At 41.5% G+C, this 27,667-nt stretch overlaps 1 protein-coding gene across 7 annotated transcripts in view; it reads right to left on the minus strand.

Annotated features, from left to right (window-relative positions):
* RABGAP1L (RAB GTPase activating protein 1 like) overlaps positions 1-27,667 on the minus strand; it is a 242,364-nt gene that overhangs the window by 109,000 nt on the left and 105,697 nt on the right. For all 7 annotated transcript variants that reach the window (XM_048312811.1, XM_048312810.1, XM_048312805.1 and 4 more), the window contains one exon: positions 2,331-2,444. In XM_048312811.1, coding sequence (XP_048168768.1) covers positions 2,331-2,444 — 114 coding nt within the window. The remainder of the gene's footprint in view (positions 1-2,330; positions 2,445-27,667) is intronic.

Here is a 27,667-nt window from a genome sequence, read left to right on the forward strand (position 1 = left end):
GGGCCCACATCTTCTCTAGTCTTAGCTTTATCACAGATTACCTATAGAATATTTTCTTGTCCCCCTTCACACCCACGGCCAGATTTAATTTGATAAGGGCTTTAGCTTCCCAAACCTGATCTCTGTCTGCTTGGACAATTTCTCTATGTTCCTACCAGATGACCTGCCCTTGCTTTCACCCTCTGTAGGCTTCCTTTTCTGTTTGTCTTTTATCCAGGAGCATCTTGTTCATCCGTACAGGCCTCCTGGCACTTTTCCCTGACTTTCTCTTTGTCAAGGATGCAGCAGCTCTGAGCTTCAAGATCCTTCAAGAAAAGAGAACCAACAGCTACAGCAACTTTCTCTGCAGGAGCGGAAGAGGCCTTGAGAGCAAGGAAAGCTCCCAGATTCAGAAAACATGCAGAATTCTTCACATTTCCTACAGAAAGGAAATGACCCAGGAAGGTCTGACATCTGTGCCCCTCTGAAGCTGCCCGCTGGACAGGTAACTCCTCTAAGTTGCTTCCAGTTCAGACAGATTCACTCCTTTATTTGTTCTTCATTAAAGTAGACTGAGATATGCCTTCATGAAAAAGAGTTTTTCTTTCCAAAGAATGTTCCCAAATTCTTTCATCGCCCTCATGGAACTTTATAGATTCTTTCCAATGTAGAATAGTTGTCTTTAATTCTGGACACTGTAACTAAAAGCAGCTGCAGCAGCTACAAAAAACTGAGTTGCTCAAGTCAAACTGCTCCTACACGACGTTCATCCATCTACACATCCTTTACAGCTCATTATTTACCATCCCCTTTTCCTCTGTGTCACCAAGATATCTTCATGAGACAGGATTTTCTGGTTTCTTTCAGGTGACTAACCAGAGTACATGGAATGAACAAGGGATATTCATAATGCCTTGACTGAAATCCAGTGCTGCTGCTGAGGAACCTGCTAGCCAGTCTTTAACTCCTTAATGTGTGTCTTGTTTGTGCTCTAACTTGTCCAGCATTTTTACATTCTTAGCATGGCAGGCTACAGGAGCTACAGAATTTCAATCAGAACACCTTCACCAATGAAACCTGTACTTCTGGTTTTTGTGTTAGCTTGTCATGATCTCTTTTCAATAATCTCACAGGGCCTCATAATAACATAATTCTCACATTTAGTTCTTGAAAAACTGAATTATTCCATCATTTTTCACGTAGCTGATATCAAAGTGACAAGCCCACAATTACCTGCATTGTCCTTGTTATTCTTTTCATAGACTGGTGCAGGAACTGTCTCCTGGAGCCCTCTAAGATGAGGGAGAAATCACTATCATTGGTTCAAAGTTCTCTCTGGTTCCCTAATTTTGTGCCTTTTTTAAAATGTGAATTACTCACAATACTGAACTCCAGTATTGAAGCAGCTATATTTAACAGTCATCCAAATTATTATTTGAATAGGAGTTTGTATCACCACAGAATTGATCTGGGGAACAGGAACATGTATTATTATACCCCAAAGGCAGAACACTTTTTTCTGCTTGCTGTGACAACTCCATCATTTCTAGCAATCAGCAGGAGGTGGAAACAGCAACAAGGAAGGGGAAGGGAAATGGCTTTGTCTAAGGCAATCATTCATTCTACGTGAATAGAATGAATTCTACATCACAGAATATTCCACATGAATTTCATGTAAAAAAAAAAAGTAGAAATTTTAGAATTTAGTAAAATTTTAGAAAAAAACCCAGAAACTGACTGCCAAAACCACAGCAAAATCTGCAACTGCCAGGCAGAGAAGTACCTGCTTGGCTGCAATCTTTTATCTTCTGGATCTCTCTCAAACAAGAAGTCTGTCTCTACAAGATGGACAAAGCTATTGATTTAGTATCTCAACTTTCTCATGTGCAAATTGGAAAACTTAAGAGTGTATTTTATCAGAGGGGATCTGGCAGCTGTGAGTGAAAAGCTCTGCTCACATTCTGCTGGTGGAATGGCCAGCAAACTTGTTCTCTAGCTAATTACCTACAGACATTCTTGTTTAACCTCACAGCAGAACCTGCTCTGAGGGTTTGTTTCTCTTTCTCTGCAAATCTCTCCACCTCAGAGCAAAAGAGGTTCTCCTACACCACACTCCCACTGAAGAGGAGCTCTCACCTCAGCAAAGCCAAGCTCTTCTCACCTGCACCTCAGGAGATACCAAATGCAAGGCTGTAAAAGGTAGTGCACAAACACCACAGTCTCCACATGCAATTTAAACAGAGCTTTAAAATCTTATTGATTAGCAGCTTGGGCCAGAACATGGTTAGCAGGGCAAAATAAAGTCACACAAAATATGGGACACACTTGAAAATGCGGAGTACTGACTGTACCTTACAGATCTTGTACAGAGATTCCTGACCATCTCCTTCTGTATCCTTAAAATAATCATGTGCTGGATAGGTACGATGGATATCTCGTTTAATGACACTCTCCTGAGCAGAATCCTGTAAAAAAAAGAGAAAAATGCTGACACGTTAACCCAGCAGGAGTATAATTAAAAGTAACATTAAATAGAAAATTCAGTGTGTACTCAACATGGATTATTAGATAACTGCTTTACTGACTTCTCCTCCAAAAATGCTCTGAGAAGAAACTGAAAATCCTTTATAGTCTCTTATGCAGTTATAGTTTGACAGCTTAACAAGAGCAACATGGCATGTTTTCTGTCCTGCAGGCTTAAGGTTCAACTTTAGAACTCCGAGGAAATTACCAGTTATTTAATTGTTGGTGTGTTTTTACCACAGATCATATACTCACCAAATTGCTCTGGCAGTAAAAAAACCAATTAAAAAAAAAATAGGCTGTCTCTGTCTTGCAAGCTTAAAGCTCCTAATTTGAAATGCGTATGAATAAAAAGTGTTAATTAAAAACTCACAAAGAATTTCTATAAGAAGATGGGAATCACTGATTGCTGCAAACAGAGCTGACAAACACCACTGTGTGGATGAGGAAGTTATATCAAAATGTCAGAGCTGGAACTACAACAGTTAATTATCCTCAGGTTCCAGTGAGCTGCACCTTTAGGTTGGCAAATATCAAATGGTGCTTTTCTCCATTACCTTTGTAATCCTAAAGGAAAAACCAACAAAACCCTCTCCTGTAATTTGGAATATAAATCCCTTACAGATAACCTTCCCCTTGAAAACAGAGTATTTCTGTTACAGAAAAGCTGCTAAACTCTCAGATTGTGACTTGTTAACCAGGGTTCTCCATAAAAAAGCATCTTTACACCTGCTGGGGTCAGCAACCAGGTAATCTCCCGAATTTAGGTTTTCTAATTCCATGAAGTCTCTACAGCGAGCCTGTGCCACACAATAATGCAGCTGCCTGGAGGGCTTAGCCAGAAGTCTACAGCAATTCCCAACTGCAGTTCCCTTCTGGATCCTTCTGTAGCCAAACACTCAAAGGAATCCCCCTGGGGTGGATCAGGCTGCCCCAGAGATGCAAACCCACCACTGCATTTCTCCATTCCCCTTAGTGGCACCTAAGGAAATGGATGCCAGAAGCTCAAACATCACCTCGTGCTTCCTCCCTAAAGCTGATGGCTTCTCTGACTCTTGGCTGTCATTAATTTGTCCAATTACAATGTTCTAATGTTCAGTGAGCTCAACTGCAGCTTTCCCTTTGCTTGACATTAATACCTCTAGTACCAGAAAGCAATGTGATCTGTGTATTGTAAAGCCATAGAATCCCAGAATGGTTTGGGATGGAAAGGACCCTAAAGCTCATCCAATTCCACCCCCTGCTATGGGCAGGGACACCTTCCACTAGACCAGCTCATCCCAAGCCTCATCAAACCTGGCCTTGAACACTTCCAGAGATGCAGGGATGGGGCAGCCACAGCTTCTCTGGGCACCCTGTGCCAGGGCCTCCCCACCCTCAAAGGGTAGGACTTCTTCCTAATATCCCATCTGCCCCTGCCCTGGCAGTGGGAAGCCCTTCCCCCTTGTCCTGTTATTCCAGGCCCTTTCCCAAAGTCCCTCTTCAGCTCTTTGGGAGCCCCTTTAGGCACAGGAAGGGGCTCTGAGGTCTCCCTGGAGCCTTCTCCAGGCTGAACACCTCCAGCTCTCTCATCCATCCTTTCCTCACAGGAGAGGTGCTCCAGCCCTCTAAAATGCCAGGCATATTTTTACGTGCTATGAAAAGGAAAGCTTACAAAGAAAGGTGATGTTTTTATTATGCCAACTGGAACCACTGGAGAAAATAAACACGTTTTTATGCTTTCACCGTGTTATCATGATTATTCTCAGGACATCTAAGCACTGTGCAACTATCAGCAACCAAAGCTAACCCCACTGTCTGAATCATGAGCAACAAAACACAGACTAATAACAAAAGTTTTATAACAAGCAGTTCTCTAATCAGACTTCTTTAATGATTATTTTCATCTACACGGCTTCCAAATACCAGAGAGGCTGGATAACTGCAGTCTGCCTCCCAGATCCACCTGACCATTCAGTTAAATTGTGAGAAAATGCCTGGAACAGCATTTAGGATCTACCAGCAACGTTTCAGGATCTATTACAGAAATGTGTGACACGCATTTTTCAGCACGAACGTGAGAAGATCCAGGGACAGTTCCAGGAAGCCCACAACATCCAGCACACACAAGGATTTCTGGTCAAGCTGAGACACTGAGCTTGACTGCCCTGTACATCTCTTGTCTTGACTGGGGAAGCCAATGTGTAACTGAGCACACAGAAGGTCACAAGGAGGATGCCCAAGGTAGGGCCAAAAATATTTGCGTAAAGGCCCAAATGCACAGTAGCTTTTACTGAGTTAAAAGGAGCCTGAAACAGTCTTTGTTCAGCCTTATTAACAAAAGATGCTTCTAAAACACCTACAGGAAAACAATTAAATGGGCCCAAAGTAAGATCTACACACAAAGACTGCAGAATTAACTCCTCCTCAAAAGACAATCTCTCTTTGAAGTATGATAAACCCATCATGTAAGAAAACCAAGGCATTAGTCTAGAGAGAAGATCAGCATAGAACTACTTCTTAAAATATATCAAAAATACTTTAGTAAGTTTCTGTCTTTTTCCAGGTAGAGTTTGTTGATAGCACTGTTCTCAAGTACCAAAGCACATGAGTTCACAGACACCTTAATTTAGGTTTTCAGACCATTTTTATTCCTCTGAAAGCCATGATTAGTTTACCAGGAAAAAAAGGTATGGTGAGATGGCTATCAAGGCATTCAGGGTTCTATTGATCTTACTTCTAAAATTCAGTTCAGTGCTGCCAACTCAGAGAAAATAATTCTACTGAGGAAAAGAATTATCTTCACATGTCAATGCTATGACAGCTGCCATGCTACTGAACGAGTTCTGCCTCGAGTTGTCTCTCTTCTAGAACAGCTGAATTTCTGCAGTGGAGCAACTGTACTGGAATGCTGACTCCTTGACACTCCTGCCATTCCCAGCTATCAAGAAGCTGCTGAACATGGGCAGCTGATGCCAGAAGGCAGATCAACACAGAAATAAAACAAAGAGAAGAGAAAACTGTATTGAATAAATGTTTAAAGAAAATTAAGGGTACACAGGCAATCACAACTAAGAAATTCAGGGCAATCTTTATGCAGGTACTTCAGGAATTGTTTTTTAATTAAGAATATCTCACACACACTCCCAAAAGAACCTCTACTCATTTGTTGTCACAAGTAGACCCACTCTGGTGATGAACTGCAATTAGGGAGCAGAAGAGACCACTGGAGGTAGAGCCTTGTTTCCCGTGTTCCAAGAACTGGAGAATAAGCACTGTATCAGCCAGAAGAATTTATTAAGAAAGAGAAATCTCTTGGGGCGTAACATGAGACTCAGTACTTGCCCCACTTTTACCCAAAATTACTTTTATGAAAGCAGGGACATCCCTAATGAAAAAAACTCCAAAAGCAGTCAGCCGAGTTTTCCTCACTGTGCAGCTGCCTGCATTACAACTTCTGACTTAATATGGAGAGATGCAGAATTACAGTTGCAATTAAAGGAATTCATGGGTTTAATGTGAGTAGTAAATAAATGATAAACCAGGTAACAGGTGTCTCAAACCTGGCACTCAAACCGAGCAGCACTTCGGACCTCAATCTCCTTGTGCTCCATTTCCCTGGTTAATAATAATTCCCCATCTCAGTGGGGTGTTATGAAAATCAATTAACATCTGAAGCACTGAAATACTGTAGTGATGAGTCCTGCACAAATGCCAAATAGGAGAATAATAACTCCAGCCTCAAATCCTGATCTGTATGGTGTCTAGTAAGGCACAGGGTTACACAAAGCAATAACAGTAAGGGGAAAGAAAAAGAAAAGTAAAGCATCTCATTAGATATGCACTATTCCTTGTGTACACAACCAGGCAGAGATCCCAGGAAGAAAACAGCCCAAAATGACAGAACTATGTGTGATCAAGAATGCAGCATTATGCACACAAGCAGGCAATTTTCATACTGCACTTCACCTCCAAAGGCTTCTCTCTTGTTGAGCATTTGATGGGGTGCCCTTTCTTCCTGGACCAGGGTAAGAGAGCAGAGGAGGCTGCTGCTCTGCTAAGTTCTTTATTTCACAGTCTCACAGCTTTCTTGAAGGCAGAGTTTGAAGGGGGTTACATGATAAAGCCAAGCAGCAACAGCAGGCAAAAACATCTTCTTCTATATGCTCCATATATTTTTTCTAACAGAAGTGTGGACTATATTTGCTAACTGACCAATAAGATTAACACACGATTCTAGTTTTCCTTTTCTTAACCTATCCTGATCTAATTCTAACAGTCCTAAGCCTTACACCAGTGTTACATAGGTATTACACAGATTTGTGTATACAGTTTCTATCAGCTCTTATTGTTTATGTGAACATTCCATCTAAAAAATGTGAACAGTATAATTCTATCTAGATTTTGTCTAAAGTAAAGAATTCTGTGAAAAGGTAACACTGCTGCAGCAAGAACTGTGTTTAAGGTCTCTGCTGCAGCTTTTTAATGTTTAAGGCACTCAGCATATATTTCTACTAAAGATTAAAAATCTGTATTTCTATTTCACTTTGGTGTGGCTTCATGCATCTCAGCTTGTCCAAAGGTTTTAATTCAACCCCCGTGCTTTGGCTTCCCTCTGGGCTTGAGTCCGGAGGAGCTTCCACTCCAACAATCTCTAACCTTAAACTCATTCAAGTTGGGTTTTACCATATGTGTTTACACACAAAAATAGGATTTGCATTTTCTAGTGGAAGGTATTGCTACCCATGGCAGGGGGTTGGAACGAGATGAGCTTTAGGATCCCTTCCAACACAAACCAGTCTGGGATTCTCTGTGCTGGAGACTCAGTTCAAGTTCACCTGATTGGCCCATTTAAAAGGTCTGCATCTCTCCTGGGGCTGAAACAGCTGATTTTGCATCACATTGTCCTGCCTGTACTTCATCTCCTCACTAGCTAAAAAAAAAGCCAGATGCAGAGTACCAAGAAAAGTAAGAAAAGGGAAAAAAAAAATCAAAATGGGCTTTCACTGACTAAAATTACCATGCCCTGGCAATCGGGTGTGTCATGCTTCTTAAGGATTACATACTGGAACTTTGCTATGTGTTGTATGGAAAGTAAAAATTCCTAGGCCAACACAGACATTCACCACTTGTTTAGCCAGGATGTGAAAACACACCTTCTGCTGATACCCAGAGATGGAGGTACCCTCAATAAACCGTCTCCTAGTCCTGAAAAGCCATAAATTTAAACACTGACTTGCCAGCTGCATGTTACTGACATTATGACATTGTTTCAGTACCCAAGTGTTTGCTGAAGGAACATATTTTTGGCATATTATTTATTTTGTTCCTTGAAGTTCTTTGTGGTTCTGTGCAGTTCCACACACACATGGGAATATGAATATTAACTTTAAACCCTCTAACACACAATCACAAACAGGCAGAAAATACAGAATACACGAAAGTGATGAGGTCAGTCAGCATGGGTTTGAAATGATCTGCACACCTAGCACGTAGCTCTGATCCCTGTTATTACTGATGTCCTACCAAATTCCTGCTCTCAGGGAAATCTGACAGCACACTGTGCCAACACATCTTATACATATCATCAATCCCTTTCCTCTCCTCGTTTTCCATATGCATTATAACCCTCCAAGTAGAATGTGTGATCCAGGAAAATCCCAGGTTCCCTACTAATCAGTATTTGGAAAAAAAAATAAAAATCAATAGCTCTTCCTTTAAAAGACATTGAATAAAAGATGATGTCTGGCTTATGCTCAGCTCCTTCTGTAGTGTTTTTGTAACACATACCTTGCAGTTCAGCTCTTGTCTATAAATACATTTTCTCTCAATCATCATCAGCTTTTATTCAACTGAGAGCATCTAACACTCAGAGAGTACCAATTAACAGAGAAACAGAAACTGAGAAAAAACCAGAGTATTATTCTTTTTCTTTCTAACAGTTACATATGAATATACTGAAAGTGAACATAGCATTTAGGTAAATTCTGTAAATACCCTGGTCAGCTGAACTTTGCAAATTCTGGCTGTCTGCTGTATTTATTGCTCTTTGGACAAAACTGCTTTCCACAAGCAGAAGGAGCAGAAGGCTTCCTGGACACAGGGCCAGATCAATAGTTTGTATCTGAGCAGCCCTGGCAGGTCACACCTGGAGCTAAATTTAGTATTGAAGTCTCTCTTCTCTCATCAGTTTGGATTACTAATATAGCTCTGCCCAAAGGAAGTAAACATCTTTTATCAAATTATGTCCCATTCTTCTCAAGCTGTGTTTGACCAAATGGTAGTGGCCAAATTTGGAGAATTCCCAAGACAGGATCCTCATAAACAATCTACAACATGCCTCTTTTTATACCAGGAATGCAAATACACCTATCACTTCTAAACAGACAGCTCTCTACCTGTTGAAAAGCTAGTGAGACTGGGACTCTGCTGCTTTTAGATACATTACCAGCAGGACTGCACTAGCCAGGAGCTTGTTAGGAACTGTTGCATCACCCACACGACTGCCAAGGAAATGGGAAATGCTGCTCACTTTGGAAGGCTGTCAAAGTATTTCACAGAATCACAGAGGATCATTAAGACTGGGAGAGACCTTTAAGAAAGATTGAGTCCAACTGACAACCCAGCGTTGCTGTGTTCACTGCTAAATCGTTTCCTCAAGCGCCATATCCACACATCTCTTGAACACTTTCAAGGATGGCGACTTCATCACTGCCCTGGGCAGTCTGCTCCAATGCCTAATCATCCTTTCACTGAAAAAAAATTCCCTAATACCTGATCTAAACCTGCCCCGGCCCAACTTGAAGCCATTTCCTGTCATCCTGACAGACAGTTTCTCTCAAAACTTAAATCAATCTTAAAACTGCCTGGGAGCAGGATGAGGAGGATATATTGACCACCTGTCCAGCATGAGGTTTTTAACCCTCTCAGAAGCTGCTGCTGATAGATTTTAGCTACAAGGTGCTGGACAAGGTAGACCTGGGTGACAGAAAATGACAATTCCATGGTTCTTAAAGACTGTGTAGAAGGAAAAGGGAGTCTGAGAATAATACTAATACCTATGTCAATACTATTCTGTAGGCAGCTATAAAAAACAAAGTGATGTGTTGTGATGACCTTCTTAAGAAGGAGAAGGAACTGTTGGAGCAAGTCCAGAGGATGCCACGAAGTCGATATGAGGACTAGAGCTCCTGCCCTATGGAGACAGGCTGAGAAATTTGTGGCTGTTCAGCCTGGAGAAGAAAAGGTTGTGTGGAGACCTCACAGCACATTCCAGTACCTGAAGGGGCTACAAGGAAGCTGGACAGGGACTCTGCATCAGGCACTGAAGGGGCAGGACAAGGGGGAATGGCTTCACACTAACACAGGGCAGGGTTAGATGCAATATGGGGAAGAAATTCCTCCCTGTGAGGGTGGGGAGGCCCTGGCACAGGGTGCCCAGAGAAGCTGTGGCTGCCCCATCCCTGGAAGTGTCCAAGGCCAGGCTGGAGCAACCTGGTCTAGTGGAAGGTGTCCCTGCCCATGGCAGGGGGTGAAATGAGATGGTCTGTAAGGTCTCCTCCAAACCAAACCATTCTGGGATTCTGTACTGTAGCAGTCACAGAGGTAAGACAGAAACAGCTCTGCCCTCAGCAGGGTTGAACCATCAATCAGCAACAGAGGAGATGACATTTTTCTCTATAAAAATCACAACAAAATTAGATTAGACACAAAACAATTCTGCTTAAACTCTCTTGTTCTGAAAAACAAAAGATATCCATGACCTTTACTATCTTTGTGGTTTGTTTTCCTTCTCCCTCTCCCATTCTGTACACACTCTCTCCTATGCTACTGATACATAATTTATTCTCCTTACTCTGCCATATCCTCTCTGAAGGCTGCTGACAGAAGAAAAACACTATTTGTGCTACTGGGCAAGAGGTCAACTTCTGAATGTAGCAGGCTTGATATTTACTACTGGCATGGAATGCTATGAACTCAGAGTTACTCTTAGGCACTCAGCTTGGAAGCTCCCTGATCTCCCACAAGAGATGGGGCGCTCTGTCCACCACCTGATGGGGTTTGGGTCTGGTTTTTTCCCACGCAAAGCATAGTTGGCGCATCTTTTTGTAGACAGCACAGTATTTCAATTTCTATTTTACTGTGTTTGGGGCTTTATTTGGGTCATGTGATCTTTAGCAGATAAAATTTCAACCATTCTTTTGTTAAATGTTGGAGACAGTTGTTTAAGCACCGGATTTTGTCTGAGGTTTGATCCGGTTTTTAATGGTTAGTACTCCACAAGGCTGGCTCTCTGGAGGACATGAGGATAGATTAGCCCAAGTAAAAGCCATATTACCCAGTTTATTCATGACCATTTCACCTTTTTCTCTGATATGTGTATAGGCACTACCTTACAAGCAGACAGTTTGTAAAACTGACAAACACTAAAAAGGTAACCAACAGATTCATCCTTGTAGCGCGTAATTTTGTCCAAGTTCTTTCTGGTTTGCTGATTTTTAGATTAGGTTTCTGATTATGTCTCCTCTGGTAGAGCCATAAATATATTTATAAAGATCAGAAAAAATGTTCTTGTAATCAATCTGCAATTTGACATTCAAGTATTTCTGACTCTACCACCAAGGCAGGGTAATTTCCAGAAGCAGGAGGAAAGGTTAAGGCCTCTTTCTGACAAACAGTACTTAACTGCCCCAGTGTCAGATGGTTGTGGAAAATCCATGTGAAACTTCACAAGAAATGGAAGAAGTGGTGTATTTGAAACCTCGACTCCTACTTACTTACCCCAATTGATGGTGCTCTAAAACTTGCTACGATTTTTAACAATTGCCTAGAATTTCACTACAAGAAGTATAACCCGCCCAAAATACAGTAATTCTTAAAAAAACCCAAATCTTTAAAAAGAAAACCCTGTGTCTTAGAAGGTAAGTTTCCTATAGCATTACTGACCAAGCAGATGTCTGTTTAGTCAGGGTTTCTTTCAACACATTTTTACAAATTCTGAAATTAGGCCTACTTTTGCCATCAAAAGATAACATGACCAATGCAGCCAGTTCAAGTCTCGTTTTCTGGAGTTGCTTGACTTGTCCTTTACAAGCTGGGTTTAAGACAGAATTCCAATAAAACTCATAGCTACACCCTGCTAGCACGCCCTGACCTTTGGCATCTGGTATTGCTTGCTGCTAGCAAAACGTTAATAAAAAGAGAAAATGCTGTGGGTTTATCCAATTCAGTGCCACTGATTTTAACAAGGAGGAAATGCCTTGCAGCAGTATGCAGATAAAGAATTGCCAATATATTGTCTTTTAAAAGCTCCTTAAGCTTGTAGTCATTGAAGTGCACAGACTGTTTCTTCAAAAATGAAACTCCTGTCCCTCATCTTCTTAAACAATGGAGTTCTTCCAATAATCCAGGCAGAAACACTCCAGCAAGGCCCTGTAATGTTTACATCCCAACGCAGTTACATCCCAGAGCCACTCCCTGACAATTCAGCAATCTGTAATTCAGCAATCATTTGATATCCTGGACACCCCACTTTTATACTTCCTATGACAACATCACCTTTACCTTTTTCTTTGCTGCAATGGAACTTCATTATTTCGAAGTACATAGTTTTTTCAACCACTCATCTTCCAGGACTATTTAGATTCCATTACAGAGTAATCTTCTCAATTCTCTTTATATGCAATCCAAAAGCCAGTGGGTTTGTTGACCTGAGAGCCCTTTGCACCACTCAACACTGACATCAGACCTCCAGACCAAAGACTCCGGCTCTTTGGGAGCATAAAAGATCAAAATCACTTTTCAACAAGATGTAATCTTTACTCCAGACTAAGGAAACAGTGCCTGGCAGAAGATGAAGGCCAGCCTGACGGTTTGGGAAAAGGAGAAAAATACAAGCACACGGGTTTTGTGCCTGCCTCAGTCAGAATGTGAAAGCAATTACGAAGATGCCATTAACACTGCACTAAAAGGAGAAGTTAGGTAAGGCCAGTTTATCAGTGCCTGTAACACTTTATCTATTTTATTCCTGGTTTTTACACAAATTTACTTTAAGAAGTCCTATTCCTCTACAATTCTTAGCTGAATCCTTCCGAGTGTGTGAGACACTGAAGACAGCTGCTGAACCTGCATCCACCACCCGGGTGTCTGCAGAGGAACCAGCGCTGCCACAGCAGGCAGGGCGTACTGCGAGTGCATCTCTGCAGCTGCCTGCAAGGCGAAGCACGGGCATGAGCAATTCAGAGACGCTGATACAGGGAGACTACAGACCTTTAACCCTTCCTCGTCTCAAGGAGAGGGAATGCAGCACACAGGGACACTACACAGAGCTAAAAGTAGGTTTAAGCACATGTTGCCTAGGCTTAGAATGAGTTGGCAGTATCTGAGCTTGCTGCTACAAGTCTTTAATACAGCTTTGGATGAACTAATGAAGAAAAATACTGGAAGGACAAGAATCACAAGTCTTTGACTGGGAAGGGACTGCTGGAGGTCATCTGGTCCAACCTGCCTGGCAGGGCAGGGCTTGTTGTCCTGGACCATGTCCAAGCAGCTTTCGAACGTCTCTAATGGTGAGGACTCCACGATCCCCCTGGGCAACCTGTCCTGGCTCACCCCCACAGTAAAGGAGTTTCTCTGTAACTTCTGATGGGGCCTCCTGTGTGCCCACTGCCTGTGTGCCTCTCGCTGGGCACCACTGAGGAGAGCCTGCCTCTGGCTTCTTTACAACCTCCCTCCAGGTATCTACGCACATTGATAAGACCCCCTTGAGCCTCTTCTGCTCCAGGCTGAACAGTCCCAGCTTTCCTCACAGGAGAGATGTTCCAGTACCTCCATCTCCTCACTGGCCCTTGCCGGACTCCTGGAGTTTCTAAGGGTGCCTACCAGCTCATTCTGTGTCTCCAGCTCCCAGGCAAACCAGCATGTTCAAGCTACAGAGATTTCTGAATCCAGCTTCCCCGAGTTCCCGAAGCCCACTCTTCCCAGCGGGGAGAAGAGCACCACACAGGACAAAGGAAGGGCCGTGCTGCAGACCTCTGCACGTCACTGGGACCTGTGGGGGCAACGTGTGAATCACCACAAGAAACTCTACTTTTGCTTTTGTATATTGATCCAGTTTATTCCTGTTGTTGGGAGACTGGAATTCACTTTCGATTGCCTCCTCAGATTCAGATCAATACAGCACTGACATCAGACAGTATTTATCTGGTCACATATGGGTCATAACCATGAAGACCAGACAGTGAAAAGACAGCACAGTACACAAAAATAATCCAAACATAAATTTCAAATGTTACCAGTCTTCTATTTACTGCTTTTTAGTGTATTTGACCATTTCTTAAGCACTTCATACAGATACTGTATAGGAAAAACTAGATTTTAGGGATACTGCAGCAGTTCTCTCTGCTTGTCAGGAATCAAGGAACCCTATGTCCATCTCTCATTTAATGATTAAGTTTAATTATTCCAATTATTCTGACTCTAATGGGGATCTTATCTGGGTTTACACATAATCCTGTTACTTCACAATAATCTGTTACTGATTCCCCTCATTTTCTAAGTAAGAAATGAACAAAATTTCTGTTGATGTCTGTGCAAACACTCTCCGTGACAAAAAAAAAGTGGATCTGTTTAAATATGCTAATTTTAAGTGAACCACCACTGCCTCCTTGGCACCTCTGACATTTCTGTCAATGAGCAATACAAAAGGGAAAATCAATGATTTCCCATCCCATAAGAAACAAGGAATAACCATGAGATACATAAAACCAGCTGCTCTCATCATCACAAGATGCAATTAACTCATTTCAGTATAAACCCTCCCAGGCAAGGAAGAGTAAAGCAAAGTTATAACAATAAAATGAAAACAAACTACAAAGAAACACTAATCTCTTCATGTAAAGGGTATTTCTGAAAAAATACAATGTGACAGTGCTTGTTTTTAATTCCACAGAAGCACCTTCCTGGCATTTGCAGTCATAACATGGCTCATTTATGTAACTCAGGATGTTAAAGTCTACATTAAAAGCCAGCAACCATGAACTTTTTAAGTAAAGCTAAATTTACTTACTTACTTATTACGTTTACCCCCCAAGAAAAGCCCCACAGCTGGATGGAAGCGTATTTTCCTACAATACTTTTCAAGGATCACCATCAATTAAATGCAATTTTATGATTTGGGGGTTTTCTTTACTGGATTTCTAGGTCACTACATTTAGCAGAAAGAAATCCCTTCCCCATTTGTTAAACAAGGTTGTATCCACCACCAATTAATTCTCATGCACCAGGCTGTGCTGCAAAGACTTCCAAAACTCACATGGAAAAAAATCTCCAGGAAATTAAACTGACTTAGCAACTTCCACATCACCATATCCTTCTCACCTCCAGGAACATCTAAGGTGTTATTGGCAGAAGCAGCAACAAAAAGGGCATCCCGCAATCAGGAATGACAGGAAACTAGAAAGGCACAAAGGGGACCTCCTACATGGCTCAGCAGGGCTGGCTGGAAGGAAACCTGAAGCTCCTGAGGCTTTCTCCACAGTGCCAGCATAAAGGACTCCTCATAAATCAAGAGACATCAAGGTAAGCTGCTATTTGCAAACGCTCACTCCAAGCTGGGCAGCGCTTCTGCCGCGTAACGAGCGACACCACACAGGGACAAGGTTACACTGAGGGGTTGATTTGTTGAGACGTGAAACCTTGATCTTGTTTTTCCTCCTCCTCTTTTTTCCCTTCTGGATTTCTAGACAAAATAGTTCTCATGAAATGTTGTTACTGTATGCTACGTATATTTGCCTGAAGTGAAGGAGAGGCTTCAATCTGTGGTTAAATCACCTCAAGTGCTTCACGAATGTGATTATGGTCAACAGCAAAGGGGAAAAAAGTTCTGTTGGACTCTCACTGTACAGAAGAGTCAGTGGGCAATGAGCAGCAAGCAGGGACTGAAACACAGGACAGAGTAAAATCTAAAGCAGGAGAGAGGGAAACAGAATTAAAGAGAAAGGGGTAGAAATGAAGACAAGAAGAGGTGGTGAAATGGAGAGGAACAAGAAGAAATAAACAAGATAAAGGATGGGAGATGAAGGAAGTACCAGACAGACTGTATTTAGTTCTCATTGACTCATAAAGGAACAAATCAAATATCTTCATTTCAATCCGTGAAAATCAGTTTTGGTTTTACACTATGCAAGCTACAGAACTTCATAAAATCTAGTTACAGCTAGAGAAGTAAAAAAGCTTTTACTTTTTGAGTATTACATATACCAGACTATTAAAGCTATCCTACTGGTTCAAGAACTCTTCAAATCCTACAATATACTGATGGCGATTAAAATTTAAACTTCTTAAAGTTGCTTATCTTTGTACTTATTTAAGTGGATATTGACTTTTTTGGACACTGCTGCTTACTTCTTGTACTTAATTATCACAGCTAAAAAGAACTGTTGAAGAAAGCCTTGTGTGCACTGCAGTAGTCTCTGATCCAGATGCTTACAGATATTCCTGAATGAACACAGATACCCAGCACTCTGCCCAACAAGCACTGCTGTCTTTGCATTACACTTCCCCTTCGTGTTTCTTAATTGACTCTTTAAGATCTCATTTGGTTCCATTGCATAATTCCTTATCTGTGGCACCTTTGCTCCCTCACACTTCCCTTACAGGGCTTTAATAGAGTATTTGCCACTTCTACCACCAGGGCCAACTGTTACCTCACAAAGTGAAGGAAATATCAATTGGAAGAGCCACTTAGAAGTGCATAAATGTGTATCAGGGATAATCACAAATAAAGACAGATTTCTACTACCTCTTAACCCACATCTCTGTAACATCACACATTCATTTATGCATTTCCACCCATTTATAAGTAACAACCACATTTCCATGTGAGCAGTACTTTGAGTTGCACGCAGTTTATATTTTTTCTATTTTCAGAGGCTGCTCTTCCTGGAAAACAGAGTAGCCTTTTGGTATCTGTGCATTTACAGACTAATAAGACTATATTACTTTGGGCCACTTGGCTTATAAAAATGAGATCCACACAAGGTTTAGAACATTAAATATGAAAAGTTCAACCACGAACATAAAAAGCAATTTATTGTGTTCTGTTTTACTATTTAGTACTGTTTTCAAACTGAATGCCACACACTGATGTCAGTCAGTGGCACGATACCCCTTGTAGTGGAAGGTCCCAACTAGAGCTTGAGGATTAAGACTCAGAGTCGATGATCCTTTTGAGTGCCTTCCAAACCAGGTTATTCCAGGATAGGTTTGCAAGAGTGTGTAGATCACCATTTTCAAGAAGCACATAGCGTGGCCAAAGGATTAAGTAAATCCTGAAGAACATCACATGATACTCAAATACATTCTGTTCCCAATGGCAAAGTAAGGAGAAAACTACTTTACAAAAGTTATTGTTACTGCTCACATATGCAAACAAGTTAATAAAAAAAAAAAAAAAAAAAGTACCAACTAGCAGGAGAGCTGACACCCTTTCCTTAAAATATGAAGTGCATCTGAATTAAGATACAAACAACCCCACACACCAAATTTGTGAGATCGGGACTCTCCTGTCATAGACTGTGGCAGAGTGGCCAAACATTATCTTGGAAATGCCTTCAGGTCAGGAGGACAAACCTGCCAAGCAGCTCAGTTCAGTGCAGGGAGAAACCTGAAATCTCTCCTCACTCAAGGGGTCTCCCTCCTATTTAATACCAGCTGCATGTGCTGCTGGCAGTTGCTGAAACTTTAGTCCATATGTAAGAAACAGTGAAAAAGAAAATTTGAAATGCCAAAGAATTGTATTAAGTCTTCATAAGGACTGCAACACAGCTATCCCACTACATGGTTGTAATAAAACCTGATCTTCGGAGCAGAAGGATGATGAAGCTGCAGAACCCATTGTGGTTGGCATCTCATGCTGCTGCCTCACAGAGGATGCATCCAGTGCTTTTCAGGCTGTAAAGAGCATTTGAACAATGCCCCTGATGACAAACCTTACCTTTTGGTCAGCCCTGAATATTCAGTTGGACTGGATGATTGTTGTAGGTCCTTTCCAACCAAACCACTTTATTTCGTTCTACTCTAAAACTTCAAAGATACAATGCACCTCCACTCACTCATCTTACAACTCATGTGTGGTATCTTCAGCAGAGGCTTCCAGATCACAGCAAACTCTCTGAGGGCACACAGCCCAGACAAGCACAGAGCACAGTCAGAAGGACAATTCCAGCTTAGTGGGTCACTAACAGACCCCTGCTTAGGAAAAAATTAGACAAAATTAGCACATTTCTTTTTGGATATGCTAATTACTATGGGACAGCATTATGGTGAACATCTTTAATGTGCATTGTGGCACTGTAAACTTCCCCAAACTGTTTTATAACTATGACCCAAAAGGCAGGTGTATCTTGTCTAATGATCCATCTAAATGACTTTGTTCCTGCAAAATCCAGACTCATTATCTCAACAGACAGAACAAATGCTGATCAGGGCATTAGGAGTGTTGAGTCTCAACAGCAGTTTCACCTTCTCGAGACCAAGAAAGAAAAATAAATTTACTGTTACAGAAAGTAGGTTACAGCTTTTCACAGAGATTAAGCAGAGGGAAAAGATTAATGTCCCATTATATAAATGTCTTACTAAGACAGAATATAAGAGATGGAAAACATCAAAACTAGATAAAACCAGATCCGAGTCTAAACACAAAATGGTACAAAGTTTTCCATAAAGTACCTGCAGCTTTTTCTGCAAAGCATCAGTCAGCATAAACATAGGTTTCTATTTATAGGAAAACCAAAAAATTTGTGTCCAGGAAACACCTGGAGTGTCTCAGCCTTCTGCTCTCCTACATGACAGTGCCCATTTACTCAAGTTTTCTTTTAATCAGAAAATATTTTATCACCGAAGATTCCAAAAGTATTTGACTTGATGTGCAATTTCTTCCAAATCTAACAGAAAACTAGGATATTCTATTCATAATGAAAATTTAAATAAATGAATTACTATGTATGTCTCAGTGTAAGGTAGGGAGCTATAAATTTAACAGATAATTCCAGTTTTATAATTGAAAAGGCTTTTATCTAAGTTTTTTTAACCCCATTAAATCTCCCTGCACATTGGTGGTCCTAAAACCCAATGCAATGCCACAGTGGCTCAATCAGCAGTTAACAATATTTAAGTTCACAGCTTGTTATTTTTAGTTCAGCCTTGCTTTGTAGGATAGGAAAAAAGACAAAACATAGAAGTTCAGTCTCGAGGCAGATTTAAAAATTATGTCTATAGTTTTCCTGAAGCTAAATTTGCTGTTTCAAAGCAAGTAGTAGAAAAATGACTTAAAAGTTCTGCCCAATCTGAGAAGTAGTGCCAGTTACATATCAAAAAAATGTGATATTAAAGTGATATGGAAATTGGGGGGGGGGGGGGGGGGGGGGGAAGTGGGGGAGGTAAGGTTCCAGGTTTAAAACTCCAGGGATTTTCCATATGTAATATATGATGAATGTAAATTTTAAATTGCCTTATATTACTTCATATACTCTAGTGTTCAAAGAGCTCATCACAAATCAAGGGGGGGGGGAGAAAGTTAAGAATTCCTGATTTCACCTGAAGGATAACTTAAAACTAAGTATAGAGCAGATGGAGCCTCCACCTTTGCTCTGATAACACACACAGGAAGTGCAGTTTCACCATGTCCAGGAGACATTAACTCTGCTTGTTTCCCAGCTGACCTAAAGATAATCCCTTCCTCCATGAAGCACATTTTAGGCTGGGCTATGAAGAGTTAAATCCAACTCACAGCACTGACAGCCTCTAATTCTCAGGCCCATCATGTAATTAAACAATCCATCTGATCTTTGGCTTGTATGTCCTTCAACACATACAATCAAAATACTAATAGATAAATGACCAACTTCAAAGTATTTGTTATTCCATTTGCAAATCATGTAATTCCTGTAATTCTTAGTCATGCAAAATATGTCACATACTGTAGCTTCATAGAAAAAAGCCCCACACATAATGATAAAACTTCAAACAAAATAGCTTTTGCTTTGGATTGTTCTTCCCAGTGCACAGTTCCAAGAAAGCAATATAACACACTGCAAAAGGGCAATACATTAAATTTGCAGAGGGGTCTTTTATTTGTCTTTGAAATGATTCATAACAAATAAATGCTCCAAGAGCAGACCTCATCAATAATTGACAGCATGATAGGAGGAACCTTGCAAGACAGAAATAAACAGCGCTGGGAAACCTCTGGACAAGAATAAGAAAAATATGGAATAAACACTCACAAACTACACTAATGTGGGTGAAGATAACCCACAGCATCACTCACCCCTGGCACTGACCATCATAGGGTGAAGCAGCAAACCAGGTGTTTAGAGTTGGCAGGAGTCTCTGTCTTCACAAAATAATACAAAAGTGATGACTGACACAAAAATATTACATTCAAAGTACACTGAACACACCTGAAATGCAGACCAAAGTGCATTACTATCACTGCAAAGCAAATGCATTTTTCACACCTATTTTCCAGTGGATAACCTAGGAATAGCCAATGATGTTGCAGAGATGTTTTTTGAGAGAACAAAATGTCTTTCAGGAAGTTTGCAAAAAAAAACCCCTCAAACCAACAGCCCAGACCCTTAAGTATTTAACTGTTAATTTGTAGGCCAATAGTTCTTCATGCTTCGTTAGGCTTACTACTTATTTTCCAGCTGGCTCCCAGAGAGAGGAGAAGAGCAGCTCTTACCAGCAGGCTGCAATTACTGAGTGCTGGGAACACATGAAGCTGCTCAGAGGTTCCCACACAGCCAAGAAGGGGATTTACTCCAGCTAGTCAAAATAAAATTGCATCCAGGAGTTGTCTAAAATCCACATTTTAAGGGGTTTTTAAAGGAAGCACCAGGGAATGACTGAAATCACTAAAGATACTGCCTGGGTTCTGTGGTTACTTTTTGTCAGCAAAACTACTGGAATTTTTCAAGACCTCAAGGAGTGTCTGTAGCATGAAAGTCATCGTTTAGTTTCTAAGGATAAAACTGCCATTATGGAAAAGTGTGCAGCTCCACCCTGCATAGCCACTCACAAGAACTAAAGTCAGTAACTTGTAGAATTGTATTTTACACTTCAGAACTAATTTTGTGAGGCCAAGTGATGGCAATTTAACCCTAAAAACAAATCATAATCCTATTGGAAATTAAGGGGATTAAACATACTGAGCATCATTTCAAGTCAAAGAGCAAATTAACCTCTGCCTCGATTAGCCATCCCCTTCTGAAATGCTGCATCCCAGCACTGTAAAAAGCACATGGCAATCGCACTGCGCATGGCTTGTGCTGCCCCTCCCCTTGGCTACGCATCCCACACACTCCCCCAAGCCAGGACCAGCACTTATCTGATCATACACTGAGCTAATCTAGGCCACAGCTACCCCAGAGGAAAATAGAGCATTAATTTCCATCCAGGTCAGCTCCCTGATGACTCTTCCTGGCTGCTCACATGAGCTACAGTGGCAGTGGAAAAGCAGAGGAGGTGGGAACAGTCAGCAGGGCAGGCCAGGGGTCAGGACTGCAGCCACCCCAATTCAGAGCAGCTGGAGCTCTCAAGGAACTCACTCTCACCTTTACCAAAAGCAGCAGTTCTGTGCCACTTCACATCTCATGGAGGACAAAGTTTAAAGATCCTCTGCAACTGAAAGTACTGGAAAGAACAGGGCACAGGAGCTGCTTCCCTAAACAAGAGCTCAGGCAGGAGCTGGCACGATTCTTCAGTAGCTGTGACACAGACTCTCCCCATTACCTGTGTACCTGCTGGGCTTACTTCTACCATTTAAATATGTAAATAAATCTATCTATATATAAATATATATATAAATTTTATATTTATATATATATATATGAAGAATTCTGTCTGATGAATGTAGGAATGGACACCTGTTATCAACAAAGAGACTGGGTTTGCTTCATCAGGAGCTCATTAACACACCTCTTGGAGATTTAAGTGCCTCCTACCTTCATGCAGTGCTCCCCATAATACTAGTTTAGCTCTCTACTCAGGAAAGTCATGTGCATCTCTAGCAGCCAGTACTATTTGACTATTTTTTTTCCTCCCTTAACTAGTTTTCAATGTATTTCAGTATTATCACAGACCATACTTCTAATGTATTTCTACGTGCAGCAGCAACACACCGTGGTGCTTCTTCATCTTGAAAATGCATTGAAACCAACACACTTGAAGCTTTAAAAAAAAAAAAAAAAAAAAAAAAAAAAAAATTTACATGGTAACCGGTCAGGCACAGAAGATCAAAACTTGGCCAAAGACTCCTCTTCCAGGTAACTGAAGCCAAAAATAAAAACCTCAGCTACAAAGAAATGGAGTCCAGCCAAGTCAATTTTGTACAAAACCACACCAAGTAAGCGGGCAATACACCAGCAGAGAATTGGATTTCCAATCTCTCATCTTTTCTGTGAAAGATGTACAACACTGACAGCACAGATGGCACCGACTCAGTCCTAATCAAAACTAATGAAGTCGAACTTGATACACAACTCTTTAATGAGCAGAATGTATTTTTGTTTTCCCATCCATTTTAAAGCTATCACACAGCAATAAAATCATTTAGACAGCACAATAAATGCACAGTGTCTTATAACAGAGGTAGTATTTTGTGAACATCTGAGAAAGTCTGTAGCAAATGATGAAATATAGAGATACAATTGAATTGAATTGTAGGTAACTTTCCTGTCCCAATATAAAGATCAGTTGGTATCATACCATTCATCTTTAAACGAAAAAGTCTTGTTCAGTTTTGTTAATTTTATTAGAAACTTTACAAGGCAACACACTTTAAAAAAATTACCCTCATTAGCATTTAAATTCATATATTGGACATACATGGGAAAAATTATGGTAATGATTTAGATGACATTTCACTTTGCTGGCAGCTACAGAATTAAAATCTTCATGCTTCAGGGTCAGAGAGAAACAAGGAAAACCTGGAATAACTAAACAGACTTACCCCATCTAGATCACTATGTCAGTGCTGCATACAATTCAAAATGAAAAAAATCTGTATTTTAATTGGGTTGTTGTTAATTCTTTTTAAAATAAAAATCTAGAATACTTCATAACAAATACTATTACTCAAAAGAAGACAGAATTAGTGCATGGCTTACAGTAAAAAAAAAAAAAAAAAACAACAAACCAATCAATAACAACCATACAATAGGCATAAATTGTCAATAAGATGAAGCAAGAAAATTCACCTCCAGCACAGATCAGGCACAGTGCACTATGCCTCCATTTTGAGTTATCGACAACCCTGTGTCTCCAGTTCCATGTTATTCCGTGAAAACACGGCTGTGCTGCTGCAGGCACTGAGGGGAGCAGAGGGAGGCTCTGGCACAACAGCACCAGCACCCAGTTTGGCACCTGGCAAACACCTGCACAGCACTGGAAAGGCAGCAGGAGCTGGAAGGTAAGGGAAGTTTCCTTGGATAATACAAAACTTCAGGTAATCTCTCCTTATCCTTCCTCCTCACACGCTTCTATCAGCCAGGCACCTGGATCTGCAGGACTGCACAAGCTCTACTGCTTTGGTATGAAATGATTCTATGAAATACCTCTTACAGCTTTTTATGTATGTGCCACCAAACCCCAAATCAACCAGACACACAGAGGTGAAACACTGAACAAAACCATGTTTCATCTGATCTGATTGTAAATAAAAAATAAAGCAAACACAACCCCAAAATTCATGATGGAAACAGTAAAATTAGTAATTTTAACTCTCTCTGCCTCACTTAACTCCTAATGTGCAAACAAGAGTGAAAAGCACATTACAAAAGATACTGTTAATATAATAAAAACAGCCTGTTAGCATTTTTATTAATTACCTTCATAAATATATATTGTGCCTCACAATTAAAATTCTGTGTGCCTGAGTTGCCATGGCAGCACAACTTCCGCAGCACAATAAATTTTTCCAGCTCAGCCAGGGCCAAGGCTACAAAGCTGGAAGCAGGCTGAATTTGGAACATTTCGGGGCAACCAGTGGTGATGGGGCAGAGATTATGAGGAAAAAATAGCTTCCACTGGATAGAAAATGCAGGAATCGATATTAAGCGAGCCTTTGGCGTTTCCAGGGTGACTTCTGAGGAATGCAAATTCTGAGTTCTTTTTCTTTTTTCCCCATCTGAAATTGCCTTCCTGGTGCCCTAATAGCTAAAAACAACCCTGACAGACTCTTTGGGCAGCACTCATCTCGGGCAGCCCGGCTGGAGCTATAAATAGTGCTGCTGCCATCTGCCACCCTATCCCACACGGTCTCTGTGCTGCCAGCGGACGGCCAGACCTCTTGCCAGGCCTGCAGGACCACACTGCGAGGCACAGATAATGAGGTGAGCAGCAAAAATGGGACCTCTGTAATTAACTGCTGCTTTGGTAGTCATTACTGTACAGAAACAGGATGAATGCTAAGAGAATCTGTGAAAGTACAATTAATAACACTGCACAGTGTGTGCGGGCGCTTCTCTTACTGTAGAGTACAGACACGGTTCCTCACAATGACACCATCCTTGCTTTCAGTTTCACAGAAATAAGTAACAGGTAAAAATAAACCTCAAATATCAACTGCAGTAGCCGAAAATAATCCAGCTGGGGAGCTAAATCTAATGTTCTGAATGAGTCAGCACCAAGAAACTGGAGAGAGTTATCAGACAGGGGTTTGCCCTCTCCTGCCCTTTCGCTCTGTCCACCACCCCCACGCCAGCACAGACACTGGGGCAGACCCTGTTAGTGCTGTTGCAAGACAAAAGATGACAGGAAAGCATTTTTTCCCTTCCAGAGTAATCCAGAATTTCAGAATTTCAGAAGCAACCCTCATGCTGTTGGCACGCCTGCAGTTGAACATCTTCATGTAATGCCCATCCCGTGGAACAACGTGACCCCTCTGAGCTCGTGTGACCACCGTGGCTGAGGAACACTGGATTTCACTGGTGAAATACACTGCACTGAAGCTGACTAGGAAGTTATTGTCGGCACTGCCAAGTAACATCGCTAATTTGGGAAAAAACCATTGTATTGGAAGCGTTCAAGGCCATGTTGGACAAACCGGTCAAGTGGACGATGTCCCTGCCCCATGGTAGGGGGTTGGAACCAGATGAGCTTCAAGGTCCTTTCCAAACCAAACCATTCCACGGTTCTATGATATCTGATCTCTTGTTTTTCCTGATTTAAATACTTCAGGGCTTGATTCTGTTCTCACTCTGGCCAGAGGCAGAACTGCTACTGATTCAGCTATGCTATGGCCACACTGTTCATAAATAAAAGTGGTATCTACATAAAGATTTTGACATAATTATTCAGAAATTATATAAAATTCAGCAACACGTTTCTTACATTTCTAAATCTATCCCTGTAGAGTTGCAATCAACTGATTCAGAAAAAGCAAACATTGCCTAATTTTTTTAAATGGTGTGCTTCTCAGTACATTGGGTTCCCCAATATTCCTGATGCTTTAAACACAGAACTCTTGTTTCTCTGCTTGCTCCTGTGCTCATCCCATATTGCAGATCATGGCCATGGGTAATTCTTCTGTACTCAGCACCTGTGGTGCTGCACATGGAACAGTGCATGCCCTGGGTCAGGTCCATCAGTTACATCTCTTGTAACTACAAAGTGGAGAGGGAGCAGCAGAGATCCACCAGGATGGCTTAAAGCTGAAGCCTATGACAGAAGAAAAGGCCAGGACTGCCTGGTTTAAGCGGAGAAAGAGAAGGCCAAAGTGCAAACCATCTGCAGTCTGTCAAGAGGGAAACATCTTCTATGATTCCCTATGTTCCATCCTTATAAAATCTTGGAGTCATTTAAGCCGAGCACTTTTTTTCTGCAATTAGGACACGGCTTGTTTGTATTGGTACACTGGTATTTTCTTAGTACAGGAAATTCTAATTTTCTATCACTTTGATACAAAAACTGGTTTGACATAAACCATAGCTGCCCAAAGCCTTTTCGGGTAGAAAAAAGTAACATCAAGTGATAACCTTTTGTTTACCATAGCAATATCTCTGAATAAATGAGTAATTTTATAGCCTGTACATAAATGTCACCAGCAGTGCTCAAATCTATTCTGAGTGTTCTGCCACCAAATCAAGCAACAGGTCCTCATGTTTTCCCAAAAGATCATGCTAATTGCATCATTATATGATAATGCATTATAAGCTGAATTTTGCCTGCAGTCTCCCAGCTTTTGGGGCTCTGTCAAATTCTAAAGAAAATACTTATTTCCACTACCTATAAAATCGAACAGGCGCAGAATGGGAATTGGAGTTCCAGCCCCGTCTGCACTCAGTTTTAAATGCCAGCTAAGGCCCAGGGAAATTTCCAGCAGATGCACTACTCACACCAACAGCTTTGTGAGCATGGTCACACTAACACAACTGCCATTCACCTTCACGAAGGAGATGTGAGAATAACAAAATCTCATTTACCCCGGGCTATTTTCCTTTGAGATGTCCTCTACACATGTACACTGGTGCTGTGCAGTGATGGGACACTGGAAAGGCAGTGCACCAGCACACATCATCCAGAGCACATTCAGAACCCCTGAGAGGTCTGTCAGGTTTTTCTAGACCAAGCAGTAGCTGCTGAGATTTAGTGACAGCCAACAGTCCTGCTCCCAGGGAAAAGCCTAACTGCATGTCCTCTAGGAAACCCCTTCCCCATCTTTGGCTGTGCCTCCTGCATGGACCCTGCAGGCAGACAAAGAAGCTTGTCCTGTCTCTGCATCTATTTAGGCCCTCTGCTATAAAGACTAGAGTTCTTCAAGAAGAGAGTTCCTCAAGAAGACTTGGAGAAGAGAAGAAATTAGTAAATGAAGATTCCACTTGGGAATCACACTACTAACTTGACTAACAGAAGTCACTTGCTGTGTGGGCTGAGAACATGTTCCAGCTCAGCTCTCTAGTTCACAGCATCAGAGAATGGTTTGGGTTGGAAGGGACCCTGAAGATCATCTCAATCCAATCCCCTGCAATGAGCAGGGGCATCTTCCACTAGACCAGGGTGTTCCAAGCCCCATCCAGCCTGGCCTTGAGCACTTCCAGGGCTGGGGCAGCCACATCTTCCCTGGGCAGCCTGTGCCAGGGTCTCACCGGAGGCACTGGTTCAGAAGGACGACAGCTGGGGATCAGTATTTTTATCCCTGATGGCAGCCAGGGTCTTCCAAAGTTTTCCCACTTCCTTTGTGTGAGTGTATACCATGCCTGCCTGCACACAAAGGTTTGTGAGCAGTGAGGTACCCAGTGAGTAGAAGTCACTTTAGTACCTACAGAGCAAGTCAGGAGGAGGAGGTAGCAAATATTCACGTGTATTTTTTACAAGGTAATCTTCCTGACAATCTCTACTGTACTCTAACCCACGTACTGCTAACTTGCACACTCTTGGCACTTTAAATATCCACTTTTGCTTCACATGGGAATTCGTTCCAGCAGTGGAGCCAGTGAAATAGGAACAAGACACTTTTCTAGGCAGCCAGCAGAATTGTAGTTTCTCATAAGTGACTCTATCAACGATTTTGTTTCAATTATATGTTCAGACTGCCAAATTGGATAAAACGAATCCTTTGTTTAACTTTCATCTCATCCCTGAAAAGATAAATTCACCTGCCTGAATAAGCAAAATAAGCACAGATGAGGTTTTTTTTCTCAGCACAGAGAAATAGTAAGTCATGGAAACCTGGAGATATAATCTAGCTTAAAAAAACCTCTTATCAGTACAGAAATGAACAGCCAAATTCGTCTGCAATTTTAGAGTTCTTTGACTAAAACAGAATCACAGAGGTGTTGAGGTTGGAAGGGATCTCTGAAGACTGGCCAGTCCAAGCTCTGCTCACAGCAGGGCTGCTCAGGACCACATCCAGTCAGGGCTTGAGTATCTCCAGGGACGGAGATTCAGCTGCCTGTCCCCTTACTTCACAATTCTCACAGTAACAAGTTTTTTCTGAGCATTAAACAGAACATTCTGTATTTCAGTCCGTGACCACTGCCTTTTGTCCTATGACTGTGTCCCAGGACACAATGGATAACTGTGTTTGCCTCACTTCCTTACCAGCCCCTGTCACCCGGTTTTTGTACACATAGGTAAAGGTAAGACTTTCCTTTCCTTTCCCTTTCCTTTCCCCTCCTTTTTC

This window comes from Corvus hawaiiensis, chromosome 9 (genome assembly GCF_020740725.1).
Source record: "Corvus hawaiiensis isolate bCorHaw1 chromosome 9, bCorHaw1.pri.cur, whole genome shotgun sequence".
NCBI classification, from domain to species: Eukaryota; Metazoa; Chordata; class Aves; order Passeriformes; family Corvidae; genus Corvus; species Corvus hawaiiensis.